Genomic DNA, 23,487 nt, shown 5'->3' on the forward strand with positions numbered 1-23,487 from the left:
AACTTGATGCGAACTCAACCACTGACTGTGAGTAGCGTTAGACTGATAAGTCCTACCTATTGTTAGTGAACCTGGTTTTTAGACATATCAAATACTTCATAGTTAGTGATCCTGTCTGTATAAACATATAATAAATTATGTAAGTGTATCGATGCCTCACACGAAAACATTATTGATTGATATATGTTTAGATATATTCTACAGATATAGCATATCAAGTATCAATATTAATGCAAGTATGAAAATATTTATATTGAGCTAACAGGAGATATGCAATTTTATAATTTAATTTTTAAAATGATACTATTCAGTCGATCGGTTCACACGTGTGGTAAGATTGAATTTATGTGAATGCTTACTTATTATGCAAGATATACGGATACCGTATACGATGTGAACTAAACTATATGTATAATTAATATTTAAATTTTCCATACACAGGAATCACGATGAGTTTGTAATATGCTAATCATCACTAAAAGTTATCAATATTTTGAGAATTAAGAGGCACTTTAAATGCATAAGTTTTAATTTTACAAGTGCAAATAAAGGCTGAAAATGATTTTTGGCAGTACTACAATTTCATCGGACATTTTACTGTGTACTTGTAACTGTTACGTTATTTTGTTCTAGCTTAGAACTGTCTTACCTCGTATTAAATAATAAACACAGTTGTACAGGTTCTCATCTTGTGTATTATTTCCATGTGCTCTTCACAACAACCACTGACGTAGTCACAAAATGCATAACAGAACTAGTGAGTTCGATTACGCTGTACATGAATAGGTGCATTCGATTACATATAAAATTAGAATAATGAGATAATCGTTACAGTAACTAACGTTTATAAAGCATCTGAAGCCAGTTGAGTGATTTTCACAGCTTAATTTATCAAAAATGATGGTTTTCTAATAGTTTAATGAAGATAAAATAACATGTCAAAATTTTCACCCATTTATGGTACATATAACTTTAATATATATATGTACAGTGTAAGTATGCGGATACAATCGTATTGTAATACATTTTACGTTAAATTATGATAGATATTTGAATACTAATTTTTTATGTGAATGTTATCAAGAGCCTTTATAAACTATTAAAAATAAATATAATATTGTGATGTCTAAGTATTTTACTATGTTTTTCATATTAAATATCCAGCGTATCTCCGTATCCTGAATCTAGTGTACGGGTTCGAGGCGAATGTTACTGGATGTCGAAGTTCACACCTCACGGTAAGTTTCAGGGCAGCCCGTTTCCTTACATAATATACATATATAACGAAATCGACAACACTAAACCTATAATCATAATTTTATGACGGTTTAATCCACTTAAAGATGCTCCACCGCCGACAGAGCATAAATGATATTCATCATTTGAAAAATAATTGCTGTTTAATCTTGTGTATATATGTCTAATTAACACAGAAAATAATAAAAAATGATTTATTTTGCCTTTGGTGCATGCGCAATCAGTACTTCATTCTATATAGGATATAGTGCCAATGATTTTTTTCGGGATGCAAATAATTATTTTTCATATGTTTAACTTGAAGTAAAATTAGAAGCTCGACCTTTTTAATGGTGATAATGGTGTAAAGTAAGTATTTTTTGTAACCGAAGAAAATTACTAAATCGTCTGCTCCTGTTTTAGATAGTGAAAAAACACAATTTGTCAGCGGTGGAGCATCTTTAAGGTTATCATTTTCGAAAACCACTGAACACAATACAACTTAAGGAAAAATAGCAGCAAAGTTTATTATATCGTTTACCTGCACACATATTTATAATATATAAGTACATTCTGCACGATATGGACACCATAAATAACATTGGCCGGGGTGATATTAAAGGGATATCTATGGGCATACTATCATTGATGTATGTATCTGAACACTAACACATAATTATTCGTCATACCACCAGTCGACGTTATAATTCCATCTAACACTTAATCCATTTACCGAATTAAGGTTTGTTTCTTTGTAGTATGAACTTCTTAATCTTCAAGATGCCTTTATCAGGCATGTGAAATTATACATGAAAAGAGACAACATTCGCAAAACCTTTGAACATAGTGGAACATCGGTGATAATTGCTATGGGAGACTTAGATGTGCTTCAAGGAGAGTATGTAACATCGTACGGTCGAGTAGTTGTACAACCCAGATACTTCTCCAGACGAATGATGTCCAGTCCAAAAAGGATGCTAATGGTTGGTACACGATGTTTATATCATAAAGCTGCTTCATGCACAATAGTAATTACTTTGAAATGTTGTTTTGACTAACATTTTCATAGACTTTGGTGTGTCTCAGTCATGGAAACCTAGAACCTTTCCAACAGGGGCGAACGCTCAACAGAAAGTCAAAAGTTAAGGAGGTCGGCCCTGCAGGTAGGGCGTTAGAATTGTACCTGCTTCACCTATTGTATGCTCGTAAAAGCCGACTAAATTTAGGATCTTATCTTTTCTTTCTTCCTAAATTACGCCTCCCTTGACACCATCTCACTTTTGGCCTTTGGTTTAGCTCTCGCCGCTGAGAGGAAGGCTCTGGGTTCTGTTCCCTGGACGTGACACACCAAAGTCGATAAAAGTGGTAGTTTCTGTTTCTGCTTAGTGCTCAGCATAACGGGAGTGGGACGACTGACTTGCCCGTTGTCAGTATAATGTGACCGGGTGGGGTATGTTGTTTGGTGTCTTTGGCGGCATGCTTCAGTGATATAGCAATACAAAAAGGCAACAGTACCACAATACAAGAAGACACAACATGAATATACCGCAGTCTCCCAAAACACGCACCTCGCACAACATACATGTAACACACCGCATACGTACATGGGGCCGTCATTACATGATCATAGCTGTTAATAGGAGGTTTATTAATCAAGCAAACAAACAAATAAAAATGTTTTGGCCTTCAGAATTATATTTGTCTTATTCTACACTATACGTCCTAGATTATGTCCCACCAAGAAACCCCGTTTGACTACAACAAGCCTTCAGATGATGTCAGTGTACCCGTAATAACAACATTTGCTTTTGATGAAGACGGAAATGAAATACCAGACATCAAATTCCTGATGGGCCTCCCTCTACCAACTTCAACCTCCAATACCAACAACATTATAGACATGCTTCCGAACGGTACACAGTACATGGCCGCCATTCCTGGAGGGTTTTTCAACATCTCCCCTGCTATAGTGTACGTTAACATCTCCATGATGGGATCCTGCCGTACTTATGGCAAATACGGAACCACCTCACCGACTGACACTTTCTACGATTTCTATCTACATACAAACAAGATGTTGTCAGTTACACAATACCGGCCATACAGCTTGATGTTTTCATTTATTGGAGGAGTTATACAGCTACCCATACACCAGACACCAGTGGTTATCACGGTACAATGTCAAGGTAGGTTTATATCGGAGGAGTCATACAGCTACCCATACACCAGACACCAGTGGTTATCACGGTACAATGTCAAGGTAGGTTTATATCGGAGGAGTCATACAGCTACCCATACACCAGACACCAGTGGTTATCACGGTACAATGTCAAGGTAGGTTTATATCGGAGGAGTCATACAGCTACCCATACACCAGACACCAGTGGTTATCACGGTACAATGTCAAGGTAGGTTTATGTCGGGGGAGTCATTCAGCTCACCAGACACCAGTGCTGATCACGGTATAATGTCAAGGTAGGTTTATATCGGTTGAGTCATACATCTACCCATACAACAGACATCAGTGGTGATCACGGTACAATGTCAAGGTAGGTTTATGTCGGAGGAGTCATACAGCTCGCCAGACACCAGTGGTTATCACCCTACAATGTCAAGGTAGATTTATATTTGAGGAGCCCTACATCTACCCATACACCAGACATCAGTGGTTATCACGGTACAATGTCAAGGTAGGTTTATATCGGAGGAGTCATACATCTACCCATACACCAGACATCAGTGGTTATTAAGGTACAATGCCAATGTAAAATTGATAAAACCCATAGTTTTACATCAAACGCCGCCGTTATTAGAGGCTGCATTTTTGCTTTCGGTAAAAAGCTTTATGAAAACATATTTGTATATAAAACATTTTTAGTTGTCCTTTTGATTTGAGTATATTATACTATTTACTTGTCGCCATGCTTATAATAAATTCATTCATATATTGCAAAAGAAAGAAAGTTATCGTTATATTCGATCATCAATTTGTATTGATGCTTTATGTAACTGTGCATGCAGATATTGAAGTAGCTTAAAGAAACGTAATATGACCAAATGGTTCATGTCACTTATCGTTGTAGATAATACGATTCACAAACATCGAGACGCTCCAAAAATAAGGATAAATCGAGTTTCACCTCAAGTCATTGACAGAACTTCGCATGGGTGGAGAGCCACAAATGACGTTCAGGTATTTATTAGGATATTGTCAATTTGGTGTTTCGGATTTTTTGGATTGTTTGAAAACTTATTTTGATTTTGATTTGTTTAACTTTGAGTTAATATAACAAATAACATGACTATGTCCTTGATAATTTCTAACAAGTTTACCACTGTGTAGACAACCTGGTGCCTCTTAAGATATGTGTTTTAGGGGGTAAAGTTTTTGCAAACTATTGTAAAGTATATTCTAATGATACAAGTGAATGTTATAATACATTAAAGTTATATGTGCCGTATTTTTCATACACATGAATCAAGATAAGCTTAAGATAAGATAATATGTTCCTCATCACCAAAAGTAATAACATATTGAAAATTACAGTACTTTCATTGCATTGATTTAATTTTACAAGTAAACCTAAGAGCAGAAACTGATTTTTAGCAGAACTGTCAAAAGACATGATATGTACATCTATAGTGATACGAAATGAGTACCTTCGTTCAGACCCTGAAGCCAAATTGTGATATACAATTTCATTTCAAATTTCCACAATGTTATTAATAATTGTTAAGTGATTTTTGAAGGAATGTCTCCATCTAAACATACATAAGGCATAAAAAACAACAATTTTACAGTACATAATTTCTGTGATGTTACTAACGTTAAAAAGGTATCTGGAGCCATTTGATTGATATTCATGGCTTAATTCATCATCTTTTTAAATAGATTAATGAATACAAAATAACATGTCAAAATTCATGTTCCAGTTAAGGCATATATAAAATTTATTCCGCGGGCATCCATTTTCACAAAGGAAGTTGTCAATTTGGGTCATCTAGCGGCCATGATAAGCAGTCTTTTTTGGTTAACAGATACCTAGGAATTAGGACATCATGATGTTTTTGAATGATTTGCATTGATATAAGTATAACTTAGTGTCAAAAATAGGTCACAGTGACGATTTTTTGTATAATGTCAATTATGCAAGAATAAAGTTCATCTGGTGCTATAATATACCAGAAAAATTATTTTACTATATACGTATTTTACTATCATATGTCATTGTATAGAGCAAAATATTTGCATACAGTAAACGTAGGCTAAGAATGGTATGGATGGGATGGGAGGGACGCAGAGGGGTGATTTTTTTTCTTTTTTTTTCTTTTTTTTTTCTAAACTTTAAATCACCAATTAATATATTGCTATGTTAAAAATAAGATAAATCTGGCTCAAATATTACTATATATCCCGATCCCAAATTACTCATTAATCCTGGTATCCTCCAATCTCATACTTAACTATCCCATACTCAGTATTTGTTTGTAAATCGGATCGCATGCTGTTCCTTCGACATCTGTAACGGTCTCAGTTATGTTGAATGCTAACAAAAAAATCATGGTCATTCCGCGCTTGTTTGCACCAAACGTAATATGTTGTATAATGCTGTCGTATTGAAGACTTACAGGTAACTTCTAATAAAGGGATGTAATTCTCAGGTGTAAATGTATTTCATTTCTTATCCTTAAAATAAGATTTATTCTGTGACAAAACAAAATATTTTAATTCTGTGTTTAAGCTTACTGGAGGACGAACAACCGAGATTACCCTCACGTCATACTTCTGCGGAACATTCACGGCAGGTGTTAAGATGATACCACCCGATATGATAGATTTCCAGTCGGTGTTTTTGAATTTCTCTGAGAGGCTGAGTGATACACCATACGTGCTGGGTACAGTGATAGCTGTCCTTGTACTCTTTGTCATCATAACACCAGTTCTGTACAGACGGGATAACATCGACAATACACTGGTACACATATATTTCGTTACGGTTCGGTAATTTAGTAAAATTAATTTTCAAACCTATCCTTACTCCCAACGAGTTCAATATGCTAGATACCTGATAAGTGAGTGACAAATCAAATAATTATTCAATGCGTTTCATTTTATTTCTATAATAGTTTAACATCTAGTTTATCACATACTTGATATTGTTGGAAATATAAATACAACATTACAAATAAGTCGTGACATCTATGGTTTGATTTGGCACGGCTGAACAAACTAGTGATCTGATATAGAATCATGTTTATATCCACAGTGGTCATACCAACACCTCCCCGGCAATAACGATACGTCAGCCTTCAGATATTACATCTGTATATCAACTGGACTAAGATCTAAAAGGCGGATGGAATCAACCGTGTACATCAACATCACAGGGACAAGAGGAGAGACAGGAACTCGAATGTTAACAGGACGCAACAGAAAGGTACAGTCGGCAATAACAAACTCTGTGGTACTTCAACACCAATCATGGAATTTCTTTCTATATCAGTACTGAAATACATCAGTCGGAAATGCTTATCCTACATGGTTTACACAATGGTTTTCCTAAGCCCTTAACGTAAGCCCATCAGCATCACATGGTAGGTTTTTCAAGGATTGTCCGTCCTTGCTATTATTACTCATGGAGTACTAAAGATGTCGTTCTTAAATGCAATACATAGCTGCCTCTCGCACTTTTGTTGCATTTTGGGATCGATTGGATGATACTCATATCTTATTTAGATAACTAAAGACTGAATTCATCTACATCCTTGATATATTTATACAAGATGACCGATAAGCAGCTGCCATGAATTTGGATAGATTGTGGTTGTTGCCGCTTTTCGTAGAAGGAATACAATCTCAAGCCTCTTTTTCCTGGACCCTAGTTGTGTATATTGCATGTTGAGACTACTGTGAACTAAAAGATGGCCACCATCTTTGATTTCACAGAAAAAAATCAAATTTCCGTCTCAAATTCCATATCCCTCCTTGGATACATTCTAGGACTGATAACAAATAAGATATCGTCGACAGGAAATAATCTTGAATCTTGAAAACCATTGAAGTTTGATATCAATATTTTTCACGAAGTACTGTACTTACTTTTTTTTGAATTCATAGAGATTGTCAACTTTCTGCCAATTGAATTTTGTGAATAATTAGGAAACAATGTGACTTATAACAGCCATTTTGAATTTTGAAGTACTAAATAGGCTTTATTGAAATTGATAGGGTAACTGCTTAGTCATGTTGTTTATGTCATATAACAATTTCATTACAAATACCTATCCTTATTATGACTACGTTTGGTAAGAGGATCTGACAACATCCCATTAGAGGTCAAGTTCTGGTGATCATTGGAAATAGCCAATCATATTGTTGCTTCCAGAATTTAGACTGGGGACGAAACTGTTTGAAAAAGCTGTCAGAATTATTTTCCTGTATGTAGTCATCTCGTCCAATGAACACAACAAAGATAAATGTGTAAATACACTGGAACGAAATGACGTTATCGATTGACTTAGCAAGGTTAAAAAATGCATTTAATTTTAAGAGCATGCGATACAAAGGTCCTCCGAACATGACCAATTACGGGATGTTGTCAGGTCCTCAATTGAACGGAGTGGTTAAAGGATCTGTATCAGATAATCAGATTGGTTAATTATAACATAACCAGTTATTTGTTTTACAATTGTACCGATAGTTAAATAATTCTGTCGTCTTTCTGTCAACCAATCGAACATAAATCTAAAGATAGATAGAGTTCATTATGGACGTAAATTGATTGGTTGGGGGGAACTAAGTTTAATATCAAAATATCTCTAATAATAACAGTTGTTGCAACAACTAACAATGATAAAGTATAAGTCATAATATTGATTACAAAGGGTGGGATGAATGAGACAATGAAAGAGAGAGGAAGTATAGTAATATGTGACATTTGTAAAAAGGTAGTGTGAGGATTGAAGGGAAGTCCTGAAAAGGACCAATATTTGTATGAATTTCCATGATAGTGAAACAAGAAAAAATAATGTAGCTGGAAGAGGGGACCAATAAAGAGATACACTAAATAAACTTAATACGACGAAATAACATGTGGCAGGAGTACATGTCATTAACTTGAAGCCGATTTTGTGGATTATGTCTTTGTACTTTTCCATTAGGGATACGTTGATAAAGGTTGAACGGGCGATTTTGGTCGAAAAGCAGTGCGCGTATATTACGCTCTGGAAATGTGTTTTAGCTGGTCAGCATGTCTGTAGGCCGCGTAAAGGTTATTTTTGATTACGATGTACTTTTGTATAAGGCTGGAAATGCATGTGAAGAGAATAAAGCCTTTAGATAATAATCTTAATTGTTCATGTCAATGCTGACGTATACATTGGGTGATTGATTTGTAAACGGGTGGTATGTGTATCACCCAGTGTAAGGGACATTGTTCAGCTTTATATTTCCAATTTGTATTTGTGTGGCCTATCTATGATTTAATGCTGGTATAATTCGGCATTTTTATCAATTTGTCCTATCCATTTTATTGCCTTCTATGAATTTTCCAGAACTTCAGCAACGGAACCTCGTCATATTTCTACTTAACGACTGACGTTTGCATTGGAAACATTACAGCTGTCCAAATATGGTTGGGAGAAGATGCGAAACCAAGCTCTTGGTATTTAACGCGGGTTGTTTTAATCGATGGAATAACTAAAAATGCGTAAGTCTGTATTTCTTTCATGCAATTTATTTTATTATATTGTTATGTTATGTCACAACAAGATACCAATGTTTTATCTGTTTTCCTGAATTTCATTGCATATCCACAGAGAGGAAACTAAGATATATCAACTTAATTGATAAGTAAGATATATAGGATCTTACATGAATGTTCATTTTAAATTTATATGAGGTTTTATGAAACGTGTCAAAAAGGCTCGCAAAAATAAAAACTGCGAGACGAGTTTCATAAAATTTCATATGCAATGAACTCAAATTTAAGATGGAAATCGCTCCAGGTCATATTACACAAGTGACATACGCAAAAAAATATTACACGGGCGATATCACTGAATATCAGGCGGAATATGTGATAAAATCTATTCCTGACGCATCGATGCAAATAATTATGTACTATTCATAAATATATATACTTAGCTTCGAATCAATATCTATTAATTAATCTGGTACCAAAGGAATACAAGCCTGTGTTTATTCAGAACATCATTTTACTAATTATTTTCAAATCAAAGTATACTAATATATGATACTATATTATTTGATAATATTTATTATTTCACTCATGGATTAACCCTTAGGAAGGTTTACTTTTGTTTTAGTACAAGACTAAAATGCAACAGATGGCTCTCTATGGAGAAGGGAACGGGACAAACCTGGTGTACTTTGAAAGTGGGACAAAACAGCGACAGTACGGGAGATATATCTGAAGTGAGCGCTCGGAACATCCTGGACGATAATCTGTGGTTTTCATTGCTATTCCGTCCCCAGTATAACAGGTTCACCAGGGTACAGAGACTTTGGTGTGTGGGTTCTCTGTTGTTCCTTTCGATGGTCGCCTCCGCCATGTTTTATGATACACCGGATGACACCACTCCTTTTGTAAAGACGGCGTACTTTGAGATTGGTTATAAAGAGCTTTACACTGGATTCATATCAAGTGCTGTTACAGTGGTACCTTCTTTGATTATGACCTACATTTTCAGTAAGAGGAATTTACGAGGAGAAAAATTCCAACAAAATAATTCTGATGCGTTTCGCCCGTTCGGAAAACTGCCCTGGTGGTCAATCTTCTTGGCCTACACAGTATGCCTAGTGTGCATCGCATCCGGTTCGTTTTTTACATTTCTGTATTCTTTGGAATGGGGACCGTCCCTTACAATTCAATGGATGTCAGCGTTTTTTATCGGCACAACAGAAAGCGTGATTTTGATTGAACCAACGAAAGTAAGTTAAAAAAGTCATCTCGTTTTCAGGTCTTTAAGCTTATGCCTAACAACAGTATTTGATAACTCTCTATATTCGCGTCAATGGTAATTATTTCCAGAAAATACTTAAAACAGAAACAGGCCATACACTTCTATATACACTGTCACGAAACGAAGAGAATAAATAGCGTCATATCATATCAAGTCACGTTCTGTCTCACTCTGCACCACTCTGTCATCCCACATCATAACTTCGCTGATACTTCACTGATAGCGGCTCGTTGAGTTGAAAACGTAGACACTTACGGAGAGGCATTGATGGTGAACTGAATCTTTCCGGCGTTTAGGGGGTTTTCCTAAAAGTCGTATGTCTTACACATCATTCTAATTTTAAAGTTTATCTGCATGCAAAGATTAAGTAATTGAAACGCATATAAAACCTCTAGTAGTCGTATGGTGCTGTAATAGTAACACGCTTATGTAGATACTCCGTTAAGACTGAGTATAATAAAACATACCTTGTTTTGTAGGCCTTAGTACTAGCTGTCCTGCTTGTTTGTCTCTGTTCGGAGAGGACGGGAGAAAATGACTTTCATTTTCCTCCAATTTCTGTATATCCAAAGATAAAGGATATATACAATCAAGGTATGAATTCTTTTCTAGCGATTCTTTACTCTTCATAGTTCTTATTAGCAACTGTAACTGGTACTAAATTTCACGTGGAAACATATGATGGTTTTAGATTGGGAAGACACGATTCTGATTGGTGAAGTACTAATACACTTAAGATGCCCAATAGAAAAGGATACTCGAAATACTAGTCCCCATGGTCTATGAATTATGTGAGGGTGAATAAATGATGGTTGATGCGGCATGGATAGTATTGTCATTTGAATCCATATAATTACAGGAAACCAACACGATATGTTATCTCCGTGCGACAAGCCAGAAACGACCGATCAATTGCGTCGTCGGTATATCATACGTATGGACCGAAAACTCAACACATTTCTAAGGAACTTCGCTATGGGTTTGGCATACATATGTGTTCTTATGGTCATTGGATCTCAACAAAAAGTTTCCGAAGTCAGCAGACAGAACTTACAAATTAAAAGTACCCTAACAGCAACAGGAGAGGTAATAACAAAATCCTTTAAAACTGATTTATCAAATAATCTTTTTCATTGGTTTATAGGATATTAATTACATTTTGTTTCAAATTGCATCGAACTAGTTAAATCTTTCCGAACAAAAGTGGACATAAGCAGACGGATTCTTCTTCAAACCAACTTTCTTTGGCACAAACATTACAAAATGTATTATACTCTCTGAATTGATAAAATATGTCTCTGCTTGTATTCGATAGATAAATTAAAACCATTATTATAACTCCTACAATATGATCCATTTTGTCAGATTAAATCAATAGAGGATGTGTGGATGTATATTGAAGCTGTTGTGCTGCATCGCCTGTATTCCTCCGAGTTTTATAACGGTGAAATCAAATCGTTTGATGACCTGAGATTTATAGAAGATAACCTAAAAATGGGTCCGCTGAGAATACGACAAATTCGAGTTTCAGGTAGGTGCTGCATGCATATTACCCTATCAAAATGTGTAAGGTAAACATGAACGATGAAACTTAGGATGTTTTTGAACTCAGAAAACCTACATTTCGAAGAATCTCAGCAGCCATGCACCATTATTTTGTCACGATGTCATGGAGTCCTTAATATGAGGCGTTTCCATACATTGCGCATGATATGCTTCTAGAGCATCCTTTCCCCTGTAGCCTCTATAGGACAATCGTTATATTGTTTATGTGACACATCTATAGTGATATGTTTTCGAAGTGTCTAAACAATATATAATTTCCAATACTCATTCTATGTTTTAGATACCTGTGCAGCTCCCGCTTTGCTAAGGACTTATGCCATACACTGTTTACCTGGCTACGAGACAGACAATGAAGATAAAGGTGTTTACACGAAAGGTAGAAAATGGTTAAAATATTCATTTTAATGCCACCGCTATATATCTTACAATACAAGACTTAGGAAAGCCGAGATGACGAAGTTTAACCTCCAACCATTTCCTTATACATGTAGATGACATTCAAAACGGATACAAACTGCTGGTTATTTACCTGATTCCACCCGAAGCAAGAAAAAAATCACTAAATCACTAAATTGAATCAGAACATTCTCCTATTTACTTCCATGGGAAATATATAAGTGCCTTCACAAACAGTAACTCTGCCCAGAGTGTAAAAAATCAATAAATACCCATCAATGAATTACTTTACAATACATTGTCATGAACCAAGAAAAAGACCACACCGCAATTACAGGGGACTCGATATAGTAAAAATGACTTGATTCCGGTGATTTTTACATCATGGTTTGACGGGACTGAATGACGTTTCATTCATCGGAAGGTTAAAGTTCGGAGTTAGATTGGAAAATTTTCCGTCAGATATGGAACTGATTCACGTCATCGTATTGACGGATAAACCATTTCGTATTGACGGATAAAATGTGGCAGTAAATATCCGTCAGTATATGCGGCAGTTGCAAGATAAATAGTGTTACACATGGCTTTGTCGCGGATTCAAATTTTTTTTGTTATTTATATTTTGCTGAACCGTTAAATTAAATTCCAGCATATTTGACCTGAAAAATCTTGATTTGAAATTGACCTTAGATTCACGTGAAATTCACCTGAAATTGAGGTCAATTTTATATGAAGAATTTTCAGGTCAATTTCAGGTTAATTTCCCCTGAAACTGACATGAACAAATCTTTATGTGAATTCAGGTTAAATCTTCATATGAATTTCAGGTCAATGTCATTTCACCTGAATTTTTTTTCATGCACAATTCAGGGCAATTTCAGGTCAAATTGACCTGAAAAATGCTTCAGGTCAATTTCACTTGAAAAAAATCTCCATATGAATTTCAGGTCATTTTCAGGTCAATTTCATATGAATTTCAGGTCAATTTCATGTCAAGGTTTTGACCTGAAATGACTTTCTTTGCCCTTTTCAGGTAAATTTGACCTGAAAAATTTCACCTGAAATTGACCTTAAATTGACCTGAATTTACCTGAAGACATATTGCCTGTGCATAATACACAAATCATATATAACACAAAACCTCAATGCACTTCGAGATATTCACTTTCCTGCAATTACTAAAATGCAATATGTTGAAAAGTCAATTACACTGATAAGGTTAACCCTTGTTGTGTTCTCTAAATATTATATTGTAGGTTGGATCCCTTGGAACACATCTGATTTATGGGATGGTGTCGACACCCCGTACCGATATCACTACACCAGCCCAGAGGAGACACCCACCTACTGGGGTCTATTTGGGACCTATGGTGCCAGTGGGTATCTCGTTGATTTAGATATTTTGCCAGATGAGGCAATAAATGTAGTAAGAGATTTAAAAAACGATGGATGGCTCGATCAGAAAACCCGTGCTCTGTTTATAGAAATCTGTCTCATGAACAGAAATAATAGATTGTTTACCCAAGTCAAAATCGTCTTCGAGCTCCCAAGTACAGGTGGAGTCTTCATGAACACACAGGTCGTATCAGCCAATCTGTACCCCTACACCAATACATTTGATTTTATTGTCCTGGCACTACAGTTAATTTTTTTAGTCACCATTTTTATCCGACTTGTGTCACTGATCGTCAAAGTGATAAAGACCAGAGGTCATTCCCTTACAACAACGAGTCAAGTCTTGGACATCCTACATCTTGGAGTGTCCATCGCTGCAGTGGTGTATTTTTTCATGAGGTTCACCGACACAATAAGCGTTCTCAACACCCTTAGACAAGATACGGGTAAAGTTATTTTTACTATTTTAGTGGTTTATTTGTATATCAAATATATTTAGATAACCTAATTTCAGTATTTCGCCGTCTATAACTATGAAAGTTTGTGGCCTACATTGCTATTGATTTGGTCGTTTCAACATCTTTTGGTTTCCCATATCAATATTTAACACAAGATTGTGAAGACAAATTCAGTGATATTACATTAAATATTCTTAGTATATTTCAATATGCTTCAACAAGCACATCAACATACGGACCCTTATAGTTTTTTTTTATAATTAACAGGATTCTACGCGTCTTTTGGATGGGTGTTCCTTTGGGATGAATACTACACCACTACTCTTGGTATGATCACCTTCATCGCTATCCTTGATGTACTGAAGAATCTGTCATTCAACTACTACCTGTTCCTGATGTACAAAACAATTCTGTCATTTCGATCCGAGGTTTTCCATTTCCTTATAACACTATCCATCATTATTGTAGGGTTCGCCAGCCTAATACATCTTATATATGGACATAGTGAAAGTGGTTTTAGTAGCATGGCGACATCAATTCTGACTTTATTTCGAATGACAATTGGAATTATCAAGTTTCGACATGACATACAAGTGGTGGTAGTGGGTATTTTTATCATTATAGGACTATACGCTTCAATGGCCACGATTCTTTTCGTTAACCTATTCGTCAGTTCATTGGATCATAGATTATCATACATCAAGGAGTGTATTAGGAAAGGTTTGACTTCATTCGACTCGCATCTCAGTAGTCATTTCTGGAACAGATTGTCCAAAGTATTCACAATTTGTGGAAGTACACAACGGGAACAAGGTTTGTTAAAAATAGGTAAAAATATTTCGTTGATCATTTATGTAGTTCGCTCTCAAGTCTAGAACTACAATCGATTCATATTACAATGATTATATTACATAGATGATATATTGCAAACGTTATAAAAGGACTAATTTTGATTGCGTTAACGTCATTATGAACGCAATTCGATAAAACATTCAATCTAGCTCGTTTGCGATACATGTAGAATATGCATGTATCCTAATGCGGTCATATCACCTTTTACGCAATCAAAACATTGTTTAATTCATATAGCTAATAACATGCTTACTTCTGCATGTTCGTCGTCATATTTAAATTGGTTGATAATTTGGGTTAATACGAGAGGCATTTTGAACGCAACTCCTCTTTCGTTTACGATATGGAGACAATTTGTCCAATTTACAGATTGTCGATTTATCCCATAGATCACTGCCTACCAAACTCAGTTTTATATTGGAAGACAAGTTTCAGTTTACACATACATATATCTAAACATATTGTTTGTTGAGATCATATTTCAATATGTCTTATTTCAGAGCACGAATGTGACACTGATCGCCCAAAGGTAACAAAAAACACCCACTTCATTTCTAATTATCAATCACTGTTCCAGTATTAAAAATCTGAAAGATTACTTTGGAATACGACATTTTGTATATTTTCATTGTTATTCAATTCGTTATCAAAATTCAACAATTGCAAGCAATGGAGTAAGAGCTGCTAAGAATATTTATAAATATCCCTTCTACGTTATTGAAAAGGATAGTTTTGGACAGCATAGTGATGATGTGTTCACATTAATATGGCGTACTGTTCACTGTTCAACAATTATTATCATTTACATTTTTCATAACATTTTTTTCCGCATTTTCGTCAATTTTGTCACAATTAATGATTCGATAATTGCGTTGGGGTTTTTTTGCAATAAAAAGGGAGATGTAACCTGTGATAGGTTTCTATCGACGATCCTAAAGCGGTTTGAAAATGATTCCATCTTAGAGAGATCAGCCCTAGAGTCGGTGTTATTACACCTGGAACGTAGATGTAGACTAAGAACAACTTTAAACGGATTGCAGTTCAGGTTTGTACAGCTATAATATAACACAGCTACGTACACAATACTACATTATGTATTACACGCTCCAAAGGATATGTAGATAGCTTCCGCTATTCAAAGCCGCTATGAAAATTTAAAACAAAAGTCAATCCCTATGTGTTATTATTGACTTTTGCTATAAGGATATCACTTAATGTAAAAGCGTCGTCTTACAACACCTCGGAGAGTTCGTTATACGACCATTTCTTGCTAAACGTACATGGAGCTCCGCATAAAAAGGCATGATTTAGAAATATGTCGATATAATAAGAGACTAATATGATCTTTCTCTACCTTGAGGGTATGACAGGGAAATCTCTACCCAAGGAGAAGATTCACGACTTTCTCACCCGAGACTTGCCAAGGGTTAGACTGTTGTAAATCTCCTCTGAGGGTAGGGATTTTCCTGTCCTAAAATCAAGGTAGGAAAATTATCCTTTTTCTGCACCTGTAATTTCCCTAAAAATGTTAAAAACTACACATACCACGATTTGAAAAAAGACAAATATTTATTTGATACCTGTATCAACTTGGAGACTTATATTTGCTTTGTCAAAAACTTAATTAAACTTGTTACACTGTAACAAACAGAATTCTAAATCGTTTTGAAATATTTGACGTCAAAGAAATATTATCACATATAATATCCAACCCATTTTGATAGTCTTTTAACTGGGTTAGCATCAACGAAATATGTCAAGGCATGTTAACTTTCGATTGCAATGATCATTAGGTCCAAGTTCAGAACGTGAAGCACGAGTTCGTGGTCAAAAGTAATATCAATTACCACATACACTACACGTGACAGCTTACAGGATGTTGTTTTAGTCATTTAGTCTCATTCAGTCAGACTCTTGATGATAGAGACGTTCTGATTGTGAGTTCTCTCCCCTCTAAAGATCCTTACCTCAAAACAAGTATACGAGTTATTTCCCTTTTTATTTGACGAAATCATGACATTAACTTGTACTTATATTATCTGTCTTAATTTTTAACAGTTATTAATTAAAGAGATTATAATCATAATTAATATAATATATTTATTATAAAGAATAAACATATGTATGAATAATTTGAATGTCAGTATGAGAGAATCAAATTTGCTGAATTTATGTATTTATTTGTAAAATAATATACGTAATATGCATTTCTTGAATAAAATATATGTTTGAAAAAAAATCAATTTCCAATTTAACTGCACAGGTTAATGTTTATTTGCATATGACGTTTTACAACTTCCGTTTTATCATACAAATATGTTCTACGCGAGAAGGCTGTCTTGCCCTGGGTAAGACAGAGAAATCTAACCCTCACCGGAAGTGCAGATATCTTAGATGGGGTAGAAATGACGTCTTTCGACCAATAAATAACTGTGGTTCGTCGGTGAGGTGTATAAAACAATACTTGATAATGGTTCCAGGTATTCTATCGACTGGTCAAAGGAAGATAACACCTTGATAATGGAGTTCTTTGGAGGTACGGTGTACTGTAACATAACCGTTGATACCTATACCATACCCGAAGCCTGTCGACGAGGACTTGTTCCGTACGGTGAATCCACTCAGCCTATCAGTATAGTATTTAAGATACACCAGTTAAAAGGAAGACAACGACATGTCTCAGGACAAAACTCCGTAACCATGGATACTAAACAAAAGTTTGTAGGTTTGCAATTACTATCAATATATTCATCCATAGTATAGTTGAGCAGAATAAAATGGTCGCAAATGATGATTCTTATCAACCATACTGTACAAAGTGGACATATAATAGTATATCATGTTGAATAAAAATATAAGTATCACGTTCAGAGTCATTGCTAACTGGAAATAATTTCATAAATATTATCAGATTATCAGATCATAATTATGTTTATAATGTATCTAACAAATGCAGTCGGTGATACAACAGTTTTGACAAGTTGACAATGCTACATTGAACGTGTTTAAAATATTGATACCATATTTGTTAGGTTGATCTCAGATTTGTATATCGACAGAGTGTTTAGCGGAGTACATTACAGCGTTGTATATTGTTTATATATTAAAGTGCCATGTAATGATCAAAGTACCTTCTGATATCTTGTCGAGTCGACCTACGTTCCTCCTCATACGCAGCAGTAACCATAATGAATGGTACCAACTACCAGCTAACCGTGACCCAGCGAAGGAAGGGGAGGTAACTTTATTTCTGACGCTACACGTAATATATTTTGTCTCCTTAAGCAAAACATTTAAAACACTTGTTTCTGAAAATGTACATATATCAATTTTTAATCAAAATGGAAAATATAAGTAATTCAGGACGAGACCATCCACCAGCGACTGAGGTTTTGTAAACGTTCCAATGTGTTCGTAATCTTACCCATAATAAATAATGGAAAATAATTGTCAGGGGGTCGTCATATGCACAAAAGCTACACACAATTTTTATTTCCATACCCATTTCTGATTCATTTTTATTTTCTTAGGTTTATTTATCCGCTTCCACTTCGTGTTTCCCACACTACGTATTGGCTGTCATCTCTGACCTTTGGCCTGGTATTCCATCTTCCGTGCAGGAGAACAGTGCGATTGAGTACACCCTCACTAAATCAGGTGACGTCTTCTTCCTCCCCGGGATGTGTAAGAAGATTGCAGTGGTGTTTCCGGAGGCCTGTGTTTCGCAGGACACGGAAATAACAATATTGGTAATAATCGATATTTAAGTTTTTAATTTGCTTAGTTGAACCCATAACGATAGACCATTATCTTTAATAGTATATTTCAATTAAATCAATGCACCGTTTTCAACAGAAAATGTGTGGTCAGTTGAGTATTCATAATTCATATTCGCAAAGCTAAAAGTTGTTATGATATAAAATACCAGTTGTACTTACCATGACGACCACAAGTCCTGATTAAAGTAAATTTACTCTCTCAATCAACCAATTATTTTAGACCCAGGCTGTCGTATGACCGTTTATCTGTAAGGTATTTTATCTCTGAGCGAACCGATGCCACTATTATACCCGTCCACACCAGAGTGATGACGCTGTGCACGTTCAGCACGATAGAGAGGTCACCTTCACCAAACTCATGTTGGGTTGTGTGTTGTGTGTTTGACCAGGAAAGCCTTTTTTATGAACAGCAGAGTCGCATTTCATAATGTATTGGTCAACATCGGAAGACGGAGGTTATCAAAAGGCTGGAGACGGCAAAGTATCGGAATTAATACGTCAGGAACGTCTCTGTAGGCTGTCAAACCTGTCATGAACGTCTCTCTATTCCGTTTTGTCTAGTCAGTGGTCGGGTGAAAGTCGGTTCTTCCTCCATATTACCGCTGGTCGCAGGGGTGTGTAGAAGAAACTGAAAACTACATACCACCAGAGAAATACCTTACCAATAGTTGCTTTCGAAGATGGCATTGTAATGGTCTGGCTTTTGTTTTCTATGACTGTAAGTTAAATCTCTCCATGGGGAATGAGGAAGAATCCTGATTATTTCCATATGTCGTCTAACGGAGGATACAACAAATATTGACAAACAGTTCTTTGTGCAAATAAGATATGTCATCTGTTACTTAAAATTATCATTTATTGAATGAAATTAACTTTTCCTTTTTATAATGACCTTACTTGTTAAGCTATCTTAATTAGCAGTTTTGGCGAGCTGTTTTCCTGCATTGTTAGATGTGAATATATATATATATATATATATATATGCTACAATCAAATGATTTTGAAACATTATGTACTATTATATCATAAATAATAAAGAGATAATTTAAACATTACATGTTGCTTCTTTATTCGTTATTTTGATGTTTGTCTTTATCTAAAAAATAGGTTGTTGCTTAATTACTGACGCTGTGTGTATATATATCTAATTGGAGCTAGGAGATGATTAATTATTACTGTATGTAAACCCATAGTCATACAGATATTTCCTAATAAATGTATATTTTTCAGCTGGAGCGCGGAGATAATTTCCCAGTACTGCATTTCCTGGCCCATGGTGACATCTCAGGACCTATAGCTGTTCAGTTCAGGAGAAAAAGAAACATACCGACATGTGGTATGTATATATTATATTTCATTAACAGTAAAGTCACCGTGATTGCTTAGATTCAAGTGGGTGGATTGGATGAAGTTGAAAACTGTCATTCAATATTTATAAAAGACGTAAATTACAACCACAGTCACACTAGTTTTTAAAATTAACCAAAATGAGGTGGGCTATGTCATGCAATATTTTGAAAGTATAACATGATTTATGAGACATCCCTGTATATAAAATGAAGTATAATTGTTGCTGCAGGTGATGAATCCCAATTTAAGCTAATGACGAAGCAAGGAGATCTGGAGTGGAAAGAAGGAAACCCTGGAGCACGGACATTCCAAACTGACTTAAGCGTCCAGATTGACTGTTTGAAGGAATGGTGAGATTTCCTTATAAATCAAACAATTGATCATGACATCACAAACGAAAGGTTGCTACATTCTGTACAAGTCGTGAGAGTAAAAGTCTAAATGGTTACAGTAGTTATGACAAAAAGTTATATCAAAGGAGTAATTTATTATATACACCTTTTTGGTATTATACCTTGAAATGATGGTGTTAGACGTTGTATTTAGAAAGTGTAACTATATATAAATCTGTCTATTGGATATGATATATCCCTTCACAAGTTTACAATCAATATGCTTCAGACATTATGATTACAACTGCGATAAAGAAAAATGACTTGTCATCCTGTATATATTTAATTAATATCATCTTCGAATATGGAATATCCGGGACGATGATATCACGATCTCTAGAGCATGGGCATAGTAAAGAAAATGCAATTAGAAATGAACACAATTATACACATTATCACCTTTAAAACTAGTCAATACCATATAATGACTGACATCATATATTTCATTTAGGATGAGGAGTTTTGATATTTAGTACAGTTATAGATTGTTAATATACACTTTTTGTAATATCGAAACATTTTTCCGATCGAATCGCATTTTTTTCTTTATATTTCAAAGATCTGTCATTTACATCTTTGTACGCACAGACAGTGCAGATGCGTGTTATTTATATGTAATACAATGCTTCACTGAACATAAGAGTTGTTTTACAAGAACAACATATAACTCTAGATTTATGATTCACTAAACTCATTGCAATCAATAGAATCAAATAATTCATCTGAATTAATATGAAAGTATACAAACATTTAGCTTCTTTTCAGTTATTTTTTATAATTTTCTCTTACCCAGCGTGAAGACTTCGATCACTGTGTGTAAATCAGACTATCTCACTGTAAGTACATACTTTATAGCATCAATAACTAATACAATATATACTCGGGTACAGCAAGTCATTCACACAGCATTATGTTGATCACGATATTAGGAATATTGAAACAGAGGAATTCCATTGAGTATTTAGCATGTTGATACCACTTTCTAAAACGTCCGTTGCTGAAGTAGTTAAAAAAGATATTATTGTAGTAAACAAAAAAATAATATCGGTTGAGTGTGGTTTTAAGAAATACAATGACACGACTACGAATACATTTGGGGGATTTTCTAATGTCTTCTGTTATAATGACCAATTGATATCTTTATTATTTCAGCTGCTTCACAAGAAGACGTATCTGGGTAAGTTTTGATTTCATATCGAAATAAGATTCATCAACGAATCTTTTAATAAGACAATGTCGCAGATACACTTATTTAATTGTACTTTAAACTTCGTGCGTATTACAAGATACTTTATAATTTTACACGACGGAATTTATCAGTATTGTTTTAATTTTAAGATATCATAATGACATTTTAGATCACCAAAAAGGAATTCTTTTGTGCATCTACAACAAAACTATCCCAACTCAGCCATGGCGTAAGATAGGACGCAATCTCGGATTCTCACAGAAATGGCTTACAGAACTGGAAGTCAGAAAACCGAGGACCCTAGAAGAAAAAGCATGTGTTGTTCTACAACAATGGCTGAGGGGAAACGGAGGGCGGAATCTCTTCGATATACGCGAACGTTGGATGTGACTTACGATGACACACTGTCATGTTCTATATTCCCCTTTAATTTTGATATAGTTAAATTTAACTTAAGTCAACTACATTATAAGTCTTTTTGATGTTGTTACATGAACATCTTTTAAAAATACAACCTTAAAGCAATTCATATAATGAATATCATAGTTGACAGCATAGATCTATTTTAGGACAGGTGAATTTAAACACTTAAAAACGTTCTAAATAGTGAATTGTTTTATACAGTTATCAAACGTTTTACCAGCACACAGAATCTGTTCGTTTTGTCTTGTGTAGAAGGCGCGGATCGTTGTGACTTGTACATATGATAGTGTTAAATACGGTATATATCACTTAACTAATTGAGGATGCTTCTTTGGCTCAGTCGGTATATTTTTCACACCGAAGGCCGGGGTTCGATCTAATGTCGGGACACCCATTAGGAATCCAGTGTGTTTAGCCGTGATCTTCGAAATGAGCGCCCAACATAAAACCATGGAAGGTGGTTAGAGAGTCTCTGGTTGAAATTCAGGAAATCTCGTTACGGTTTCTGTCACACAGATGACAGAGTATATTTCCTTAGCTCAGTCGGTAGAGCCGTAGTTTTTCACATTGGATACCCGTGTTCGTACCATAATCGGCACTCTCAATAAGAATCACATGTATGTATCCTTGGCTTTAACGATCTGTCATTCCCATCGTCTTAAATCTACAAAAAGACAGTATTTTATACGGACACATGCTATTTATTTGTGATATTGGTGTTACTTAAAGTGACAAGTCACTCAGGCTAATTCTTTTACATAACCAAGAAGCAAAATATGGCATAAATGTATTGTTCTATATTTCTTATGAAACATATTACATAAAATATTGACAAATTATACATCATTGTTTATTATTTTAATTGATACCATTGTAATTACAAATCGTTGATCAATGCGATTAAGCAGGTACAATATGTACGCTGTACCCATACCAGAGCCAAAGTCACTCACGTCATACAGATGAACTACATAACCACTGAGGAGGTGATAAAATTATTTTTAGGCAAGACAATTCACCTAATAAGGTAAACACTCTACTGTCAGAGCGATTTGAACAGTTCTAGACAAAAGTTTCATTGCTCTACTAGCAAGGGACGGGGTTCGGCATACAAGATGTTCGACCACAATGTGTAATAACAGACAGTGAGCGAGTTTGAACTTTCCATACGCATTTCACCACCATGGGCTTTTCTGGCATATCACAGTAAAACCGGCTGATCTAATGTCCATTAGTACTTGGTTTTTTTCGACATATGTACAAATTGTAATGTTCTCTTAGACAGAATTGTCTCTTTAAGGAGCAGTTCGTTGCAACGAAGAGTTACTGCAAGACTCATGTTCGGGTATCTCTATACTACTAACTACTAAACGTTTGTCTAATAAGTGAAATAGAGTTTGGTCATAGGCACCAAATGAAGGAGAAGCAAACTATGCACTACCATAGCACGGCTCGATTTCTCGTGA

The 23,487-nt window shown here is 35.1% G+C and overlaps 1 protein-coding gene and 1 long non-coding RNA gene across 2 annotated transcripts; both read left to right on the plus strand.

The window, feature by feature from the left end:
• The first annotated feature begins 1,104 nt into the window (after window positions 1-1,104).
• On the plus strand, window positions 1,105-3,419 carry LOC138307249 (uncharacterized). Its single transcript, XR_011205954.1, has 3 exons — window positions 1,105-1,238; window positions 1,995-2,219; window positions 2,963-3,419. It is a non-coding gene; the product is annotated as an uncharacterized lncRNA (long non-coding RNA).
• A 904-nt stretch (window positions 3,420-4,323) lies between these two features.
• On the plus strand, window positions 4,324-23,231 carry LOC138307235 (polycystin family receptor for egg jelly-like). The gene is made up of 21 exons (XM_069247874.1): window positions 4,324-4,429; window positions 5,979-6,212; window positions 6,504-6,674; window positions 8,791-8,945; window positions 9,565-10,189; window positions 10,701-10,815; window positions 11,081-11,307; window positions 11,587-11,752; window positions 12,068-12,163; window positions 13,440-14,024; window positions 14,304-14,849; window positions 15,389-15,417; window positions 15,785-15,933; window positions 17,369-17,609; window positions 17,998-18,126; window positions 18,419-18,637; window positions 19,898-20,003; window positions 20,247-20,367; window positions 21,203-21,245; window positions 21,562-21,586; window positions 21,768-23,231. The coding sequence occupies exons 2-21, from the start codon at window positions 6,051-6,053 to the stop codon at window positions 21,986-21,988; spliced, it is 4,131 nt and encodes a 1,376-aa protein (XP_069103975.1). The 5' UTR covers window positions 4,324-4,429; window positions 5,979-6,050; the 3' UTR covers window positions 21,989-23,231.
• The last annotated feature ends 256 nt before the right edge of the window (window positions 23,232-23,487 follow it).

Source organism: Argopecten irradians, chromosome 14 (assembly GCF_041381155.1).
Source record: "Argopecten irradians isolate NY chromosome 14, Ai_NY, whole genome shotgun sequence".
In the NCBI taxonomy this organism is placed as follows: Eukaryota; Metazoa; Mollusca; class Bivalvia; order Pectinida; family Pectinidae; genus Argopecten; species Argopecten irradians.